This window comes from Periplaneta americana, chromosome 14 (genome assembly GCF_040183065.1).
Source record: "Periplaneta americana isolate PAMFEO1 chromosome 14, P.americana_PAMFEO1_priV1, whole genome shotgun sequence".
Lineage (NCBI taxonomy): Eukaryota > Metazoa > Arthropoda > Insecta > Blattodea > Blattidae > Periplaneta > Periplaneta americana.
The window spans coordinates 143,782,747-143,792,771 of record NC_091130.1 but is presented as its reverse complement, the minus strand read 5'-3'; the positions used below and the strand labels follow the sequence as shown (position 1 = coordinate 143,792,771).

The following is a 10,025-nucleotide window of genomic DNA, read 5'->3' as shown; positions in this document are numbered from 1 at the left end:
TCCTATTTTCTGACTTCCTCTTTGTCCCCTCATATGATCCATATATCTTAATGTCATCTATCATCTGATACCTTCTTCTGCCCCGAACTCTTCTCCCGTTCACCATTCCTTCCAGTACATACTTCAGAAGTCAGTTTCTTCTCAACCAGTGACCACAAGGTGATATGAATGAGATATTTGTGAATGTTACCATTGTCCTGACTGGACAACGACTGTTTTCACAAAAAAAAGTATTTGGACTATGGTTGTTTTATGAAAACCACTGAAAATTTCCACTCCTATAACATAAGCTTATTTTGTTCTTTTACCCTAACAAATAATTCAGTAAATGGCCGCTATAATACGCTCATAATGTGCTTAATATCTCAAATTTGCATTTTTTTGGACTATGGTTTTTCTCTTTTTCAAAAAACCTTTCAATTGCAACCCACGTCTGAGAGTGGCCTCCGAGTTCTATCCAGCTAGTTACGCAGTTATTTTTGGCTGGTGTAATAGTCAGCAGCTGCTGACATAATTTCGCGTAGCAAATACAAGAAAGATTTATTAACATGGAGAGAACTGCATGTAATTATCTAAGTGTACCTATACCATTCGTTTTCCTGTAAAGTACACAGCCTGAAGGTTATTTTCAGTGGTTTACCAGTTTTGGTTGCACAGCTGTTTCTCTGACGCAATACTTTGTTTCAGCTATTTAGGTATAAAAGTATGAAGAAGTGGTTTCAGAACACATCCAGCATTGGACTCCTTGATTGAAGAGCGCCTTCACGATGAACTCCAAGACTCTACTCAGCGTCGTTTTCGCGGTCTGCGCTGTGCAGGTAACATCAATATACACACTGCTGAAATCGCTTTGTTACTCTTTCTGCCATTAAGTTTTTCGTAATACACTTTACCGCAGTCATACTTTGCTTCCCACAATTTTCATCCAAAGTTTGTAAAATTTAAACTACATAAACAGTTTCTGTCGGATGCTTTTCCAATTCACTGCGGGCTAAAGCACTATCACCTTTACTTTTTAAGTTTGCTCTAGAATATGCCATTAGGAAAGTTCAGGGTAACAGAGAGGGTTTGGAATTGAACGGGTTACATCAGCTGCTTGTCTGTGCGGATGACGTGAATATGTTAGGAGAAAATCCACAAACCATTAGGGAAAACACGAGAATTTTACTGGAAGCAAGTAAAGAGATAGGTTTGGAAGTAAATCTCGAAAAGATTAAGTATATGATTATGTCTCATGACCAGAATATTGTACGAAATAAAAATATAAAAATTGGAGATTTATCCTTTAAAGAATTGGAAAAATTCAAATATCTTGGAGCAGCAGTAACAAATATAAATAACACTCGAGAGGAAATTAAACGCAGAATAAATATGGGAAATGCCTGTTATTATTCGGTTGAGAAGCTTTTGTCATCTAGTCTGTTGTCAAAAAATCTGAAAGTTAGAATTTATAAAACAGTTATATTACCGGTTGTTCTTTATGGTTGTGAAACTTGGACTCTCACTTTGAGAGAGGAAAATAGGTTTTTTTTAGTTGGTTATTTAACGACGCTGTATCAACTACTAGGTTATTTAGCGTCGATGAGATTGGTGATAGCGAGATGATATTTGGCGAGATGATATTTGGCGAGATGAGGCCGAGGATTCGCCAGAGATTACCTCGTATTCACATTACGGTGGGCGAAAACCTCGGAAAAAACCCAACCACGTAATCAGCCCAAGCGGGGATCGAATCCGCGCCCGAACGCAACTTCAGACCGGCAGGCAAGCGCCTTAACCGACTGAGCCACGCCGGTGGCTAGGAAAATAGGTTAACGATGTTTAAGAATAAGGTGCTTAGGAAAATATTTGGGGCTAAGAGGGATGAAGTTACAGGAGAATGGAGAAAGTTACACAACGCAGAACTGCACGCATTGTATTCTTTACCTGACATAATTAGGAACATTAAATCCAGAAGTTTGAGATGGGCAGGGAATGTAGCACGTATGGACGAATCCAGAAACGTATATAGAGTGATAGTTTGGAATTCAGAGGGAAAAATACCTTTGGGTTGGCCGAGACGTAGATGGGAGGATAATATTAAAATGGATTTGAGGGAGGTAGGATATGATGGTAGAGACTGGATTAATCTTGCACAGGATAGTGGCCGATTGCGGGCTTATGTGAGGGCGGCACTGAACCTCCGAGCTGCTTAAAAGCCAAAAGTAAGTAAACTACATAATAAACTTGCCAACGATATCATCGTCTGTACAAAATATGGTGTCAAGAAGACTAATAGTTTTCAAATTATATTTTTAAATAATATTTTTATACTGATGTCACTAAAAGGCTCCTTGCGTCGAAAGTTTTCAAAATGTTTGGGGCATATTTGCACAAAAACTTGAAAGTAGTCATGGGAATAAAAATTAATTCGATTTTGAGTTCAGTCGAAATACAGGCTCACAGTATTTTTTTTTTCCTGTATATACAGTTATTGTTGTCAGTTCTTGAAAATTAGAATTCCTACACAGAAACTTGTTGCTATGGAAACCATTCTTCATTACATAAAACTGTATTGAAATAGACGCATTACACTTCACTTATTGTTACTTAGTTACAGCGAGCTCAGAATATGTGCATCAGATACGTGTGCAACATCCGACGATATGATCACATATCACCGTCCTTCGCAAGTCTCTCGTGGCTCCGACTTAAAGAACGCAGAACTTTACACTCTTTGTCTTTACTCTTTCGAATTCTGCACACCTCAACACCAAATTACCTTTCGTCTCGTTTCTCTTATCTAAACTCTAACCACGACGTAAATACCAGATCACTTATCAGTGGCACGCTAAATATACCTCTTCATAGAACATCTTGTTATTCCTCATCTTTTACAATATCCACCTCGCGTCAATGGAATTCCTTGTCACAAAGTATTAGGGGCTGCAAGACAACAAACACCTTTAAGAACAGCTTAAAAGATAACCTTATTAGCATTTCACTCGAATCATACTGATTTAAAATATTACTGACTACACTGTTGCTTTTTTTCTTTAGACATCATCCTGATTGTGCTGCATTTTCAAAATTGTCTCATAATAATCTCTTTCTATTATCTAATATAATTTGAAATATATTAACATTCTATGTATTTTAGTTTAATTCTGCTACCCAGTTTATTTCAGTGTTTAATTAATAGTTCATAGTATTTTGTTGTTTAATTCGTAAATAACTCTTGTATACATGTAACTCTCATCTAAATCAAATTGTTGAATTCTTTGTAAGTTCATGCATATGTATATACACTTTTTGCTGGTTGTGTGGAAGAGAAGGCCTTACGCCCTTAACTCTGCCAGCTAAAATAAATCATTATTATTATTATTATTATTATTATTATTATTATTATTATTATTACAGTGCAGTTTTGAGAAGGTTTTGGAACAATATTGCTCTAAATTTTCAAAGGAAAAATATATTGCATTTGCAATTTTAAAAATATGATCGAGCGATAATGCTGTACAATACACGTTTGTGAAGTGAATTACAAAATCTAGGAAATTGAAAAACCTGCTCTGATCGTTTCTCAGACTTTTTTCTCGATTTTGTAAAAAGCACTTCTGAACTTTGTACCGTTAATATACTATTAAATTTTATGAATTTACCATTACAGCATATTTTAATCTAAGTGCAATATGAATATTCTCCGGAGGAACTTAATATTAATATTTCATAATTATGCTAACTAAATTATATTTATCAATATTTAATCGACATATGTGAAGTTTCAGACCAATCTGACAATAACTGTTGTGCAAGAGGCTTCTTTAAATAAACTGCTTAAAATTTTAAAGTCGAGAAAACAACATTTAAAAAAAAAACTTTCTGTCAACTCACTTACGCACAATATGTTTGGCCACATATCATTTTGAACGGTTTCAAATATAATTATGACGAGTTGCCAAACTAACTTACTATTATGACAAGTGTTGTATTGCATGTTTCCACGTATTCACATATTTTTATGTTCTAGTGATATTTAACTAATTTTATATTTTTGTTTTCATATTTTCCGATAATGGTATATCTATAATGTGATAAGTTGAGCTATATATAAACATAATTTTCCTTACTGTGTATACTTAAAAATATTGTATTCATTGTATGCTTTGTACTGCACTATTGTATTACTACTATTAGTATTATTATTACTATTAGGCTTGTTATTATTATTTTATTTATTATTATTATTAATATTATTATTATCATTACTATTCTTATTTATTATTATTATTATTATTATTATTATTATTATTATCAATAATTGTCTTATTTTTTTATACTTTGTAGGCCTCATTTACTTTTGACCTGCTGTTCACATTTTATTATGCTTTTTTCTTTCTTTCTGTATGTCATATGTTATGTCTGATTTCTTCTTACATGTTGTTTACATTTTATTATTATTATCTTATTCAGTTTTGTGTGTACTTTGTAAATTTGTAGTGTTTCTATAACGCAGTTTTTACTCCTGGTTGAGTGTTAGAGAAGGCCGTATGGCCTTAACTCTGCCAGGCTAAATAAATCATTATTATTATTATTATTATAAAAACAAAAAAATGTTGATTTTCTTAATGTTTTCAGCAATATTTCACCATAGTGTCCACTTAAGGGGTTAGGTACAGCTTACAGCTGGAAATATTCAACATATTTTCCTCCATTACTGTATCTTGTACAATAATGAAAATTGGTATGTGTAAAACACTATCCTTCTCTTATATGAAAAAAATATTCTTACGATTTTTTTTTTCAAAATTTAAAATGGTTGAAGTTTACTGTGCAGTGATGAAGCGTTTCCCTCATAACTCATAAACTTGTGAACTTGTGAACTTTTTCATGTTCTCTCACTTTTATTTTATTGCTGAAACTCATGTTTACAATATCATGCTCTTTCAACTGCTGTACATTCCTTAATAAATAATAATTTTTTTTATTTCGTGTTAGAAGAAAATACTGATATTTGACCATTTTTTAAAGAATTTGTTTTTTATCCAGCAATCTATCAAAGTTAGAGAAGTGATCTTGCATCATATTGTAGATATGACATGCATAAATACACACAAAAATTTCATCACAGAATGTTGGATAGTTTTTTTAGTTATGTGGGAAACGCTTCATCACTGCACAGTGAACTGAATTTTGGAGAAAAAAATGTGTTTTACACATACTAATTTTCATTATTGTACAAGATACAGTAATGGAGAAAACAAATGTTGAACATTTCAAAATTTTTACTGCTGTAAACTGTACCTAACCCTTTAAGGAGAGATTAAATATCCTATACATGGTCCATTATATCAGAAACGTCTGAAAATATCGTACTGACATTTTTACAGGGTGAAGATACGTGATATCTAAGCAAATTGACTCAGAATTGTCAAGAAATGCAAATTGTAAAAAAAAGATTTTATTTTTTTAAATAATGTTGATTTTTTTTGTTATTTTCACATAAAATACTTTTTCTGATCAAACTAATGTACATACATCAGTTAATTGTATTGCTGTTAACATGTATTTAAAATTTCATCGTTTTATTATTTATAGTTCCTGGAAAAAGGCTTAACTCTACCAGAATAAATAAATAAAGTTACAGCAACTGAAAAAAAAATAAATGGAACATTTGCATAAAAATAAAATAAAATCAACTTACTTCCTTACTGGCTTTTAAAGAACCCGGAGGTTCATTGCCGTCCTCACATAAGCCCGCCATTGGTCCCTATCCTGAGCAAGATTAATCCATTCTCTATCATCATATCCCACCTCCCTCAAATCCATTTTAATATTACGTCTCCTACGTCTCCCCCTCCCTAAAGGTCTTTTTCCCTCTGGCCTCCCAACTAATACTCTATATGCATTTCTGGATTCGCCCATATGTGCTACATGCCCTGCCCGTCTCAAACGTCTGGATTTCATGTTCCTAATTATGTCAGGTGAAGAATATAATGCGTGCAGTTATGTGTTGTGTAACTTTCTCCATTCTCCTGTAACTTCATCCTTCTTAGCCCCAAATATTTTCCTAAACACCTTATTCTCAAACACCCTTAACCTATGTTCCTCTCTCAAAGTGAGAGTCCAAGTTTCACAACCATAAAGAACAACCGGTAATATAACTGTTTTATAAATTCTAACTTTTAGATTTTTTGACAGCAGACTGGATGATAAAAGCTTCTCAACCGAATAATAACACGCATTTCCCATATTTATTTTGTGTTTAGTTTCCTCCCGAGTATCATTTATATTTGTTACTGCTGCTCCAAGATATTTGAACTTCTCCACCTCTTCAAAAGATAAATTTCCTATTTTTATATTTCTATTTCGTACAATATTCTGGTCACGAGACATAATCATATACTTTGTCTTTTCGGGATTTACTTCCAAACCTATCTCTTTACTTGCTTCCAGTAAAATTCCCATGTTTTCCCTAATCGTTTGTGGATTTTCTCCTAACATATTCACGTCATCCGCATAGACAAGCAATCGTTTTTATAACCTGTAGTTCTTCATAAGTCAGAGTCGGTTTGATTAGAAACTTTTTATTTTCGTCCTGTATAAATTTTAGTGTCAAATCCTCAGTAGTTTCCGAGATAATGGGTCATGAAATAACCAAATTTAGCATTGAAGTATCTGCAGTACAGTGTAGTGTTAATCTCCCCGGGCAAGAAATAATATCGGGATGTACAAGACGTTTGGAAACCGGAAAAGCGAATTACTGCTTACCGAAAATTATTAATCAGGATCTTGTGTGTTGGAGCCCTTTTACACACATTATATTATTCCACTCTTCTTTCAGATTTCCGCGGCTGACGATCTCTTAACACAAATTGGAAACGATATCGCTGACTTAGAGACAAAGTTGCAAGACATATCAAGTCAAATCGACCAAGCTGTGCAGAATGCTATAACAGAGGGTGAGGCAGAGGTGGATGAAATAAAGTCGGAGATAGAAGCTGCTATCGACCAGCAAGTCCAAGACATTCAGGACGCCAGCGAAGGAGTGAAAGCGTGCGCTCAGGCGGCCAAAGACAGCCTTGATAAAGTCGTCGAGAGCGTGAGTAAGTAGAAATATAAAATAATATTTTATTTGTGATCTTCAACCCTTAAATTGGCAATGTATTCTATATGATATAACAGGTTAATATGCTATAATTTTAATAGAACAATTCAAAAAAAATTGGTAGGAAAATTAAAATTTCATTGATTATACTGGGTGTTCAGTTCAAAGTGTGTCATGGCTCGCTTTATGTCGTCATGTGGCTAGCCGATGAACCTAGAGAATTCAATCTTCCTACATCTCCGCAAAGGCGTATTACCTGTATGCAAGAGAAGTTGCCTACCAAGTACGGCGTTCATTCTGAAGAGTACTTACCGATACGTACTGTAACACCTGCAGTGGCAGGAATGTGAACTGTTTGGAAACACGTACTGAGGTGAATTTTTTTTTTTACTGTCGGGATATGGGGAGAGTGTTAAGACGATTACTTACGTACAGTATTTGTTGACATTAACTTCGACGGTCAACATGGACACGGAGCATTTGATTTGTGTTGTGGAATGTTGCCGTACGCAACCGATGATAACAAATACCCTGGGTACGACTTGCCCGCGCAAAACACAGTTCGAAAGAGGTTATGGTAGCACACAGACCGTACAGACCGCCATCTGTTGCTACGACGTTCAAGTTATACCGTACACGTTCTTAAGTTCAGATTGAACGCCTTGATTAATAGGCAACTTCTCTGACATAAAAGCTGAAACTCGCTTCAAATCGCTGACTCACCAACAGTGACGTCATGACACATTTTGAAATGAACACCCAGTATATATAATATAAAACAAAAGCCGCCCTAAATAAGGGTTCGATATATCGGCCTACTAATCAATTTACAATGAACAATGATTAAAAACAATTATTTACTTATTTATTTATTTATTTATTTATTTATTTATTTATTTATTTATTTATTTATTTATCTATTTACTTATTTACTTACTTACTTATTTATTTATTTAACCTGGTATAGATAAGGCCATCAGGCCTTCTCTTCCCCTCTACTAGGGGATTACAACTACAATATTAGGAATATGTGACCATTTGAAAAAAACATTAAGATAAATGATAAGAAGACATAGGAAATCATTTACAATAAAAGTTTCTTGGGTACAAATGATTACTAATTATAGCTAAGAATGATTTTAACACACGAGATCCTATGGCATCAATCGTTGCATCAGAAATGTTAAATCGTTTAAGTTGATTTAAAGTTGCTGGTACCACGGGTACCGAACATGGGCCCAAAAACTGTCCGATGTGTGATGTGATATTGTGCTCCGAGATGCTGACTGACTGACTGACTGACTGACTGACTGACTGACTGACTGACTGACTGACTGATTTGCTGCTGTTTTGTTTACAGAGAGTCAGATTCAAGGTTTTGCTTTGAGAGGACTGAAAGCTTTGTCTTGGATTGGAAAAGTCAACGGCTCCATCAATTCTCTCGAGCGTCTGGACTGATTGATTGATTTGCTGCTGTTTTGTTTACAGAGAGTCAGATCAAAGGTTTTGCTTTGACAACATCATCAATTCTCTCGAGAGTCTGGATTGATTGATTGATTCATTGATTGATTGATTGATTGATTTGCTGCTGTTTTGTTTGCACGAGTCAGATCAAAGGTTTTGCTTTGAGAGAAGGACTGAAAGCTCTGCCTTGAATTGGAAAAGTCAACGGCACCATCAATTTTCTCGAGAGTCTGGATTGATTGATTGATTGATTGATTTGCTGCTGTTTTGTTTACAGAGAGTCAGATCCAAGGTTTTGCTTTGAGAGGACTGAACTGAAAGCTCTGCCTTGGATTGGAAAAGTCAACGACACCATCAATTCTCTCGAGCGTCTGGATTGATTGATTGATAGATCGATTGATTGGATTGATTGGCGGCTGTTTGTTTAGAGAGTCAGATCAAAGGTTTTGCTTTGACAGAAGGACTGAAAGCTCTGCCTTGGATTGGAAAAGTCAACGACACCATCAATTCTCTCGAGCGTCTGGACTGATTGATTGATTGATTGATTGATTGATTGATTGATTGATTGATTGATTGATTGATTGATTGATTGATTGACTGATTGATTTGCTGCTGTTTTGCTTACAGAGAGTCAGATCAAAGGTTTTGCTTTGAGAGAAGGACTGAAAGCTCTGCCTTGGATTGGAAAAGTCAACGGCACCATCAATTCTCTCAAGAGTCTGCAAGCCGACTTGTCGAGTGGATTGCAGGCCTGCCAAGCCCAAGGTGGATTGGGACAGATAAGCTGCACGGCCGCTCTCATCGCCTCCTCGACCGCAAAGTTCACAGAAATAATGTCAGCAGTTCCAGGTGAAGTGCAGCAAGGATTAGACCTCTTGAACACAATTGTCAACGACCTCAAAACTACTGTCCCACAGATAGTCCAGTCAGTTAAAACTCAAGGCCAGGCAATTCTTCAGACCGAGGCGGAATGCATTAAGAACGCCATCGGGGCTTAAGATTCCTCTTCCTGCCTGATGAAATCCAAGACGTCTTGCGTTCATGAAGTGGAGCTCGAAATGAAGGATAATTTGAATCTCTGTAACTGTAGCTATTATGTTGTTCTAACATTGTAATGGTATAGAAATAAAGCTTCATAAATCTAAACTATTTGTATGCTTAATTTTTGTTTGTAATGTCCCCAGAAGTACTTGATCAAATCTATGAATTACCGATTGATGAATAATGTTTTGTACTTGATCATATGTTATCACTAGGCTTCGAGACTTTGGACCCGATACAATAAGTTTACTGTACATGCACTATAGATTGTTGACTCGCTGCAGGTAGATAGAGATGTGTTGAGGTAACAACGTTGCTTACTTACTTACTTACTTACTTACTTACTTACTTACTTACTTACTTACTTACTTACTTACTTACTTACTTACTTACTTACTTACTGGCTTTTAAGGAACCCGGAGGTTCATTG

General features: G+C 35.2%; 1 protein-coding gene across 1 annotated transcript; it reads left to right on the top strand.

The window, feature by feature from the left end:
- The first annotated feature begins 684 nt into the window (after positions 1-684).
- Positions 685-9,700, top strand: LOC138713792 (uncharacterized). Its single transcript, XM_069846217.1, has 3 exons — positions 685-818; positions 6,827-7,088; positions 9,182-9,700. Exons 1-3 carry the CDS (start codon positions 768-770, stop codon positions 9,550-9,552), a joined length of 684 nt encoding a protein of 227 aa, XP_069702318.1. The 5' UTR covers positions 685-767; the 3' UTR covers positions 9,553-9,700.
- Positions 9,701-10,025: the final 325 nt, after the last annotated feature.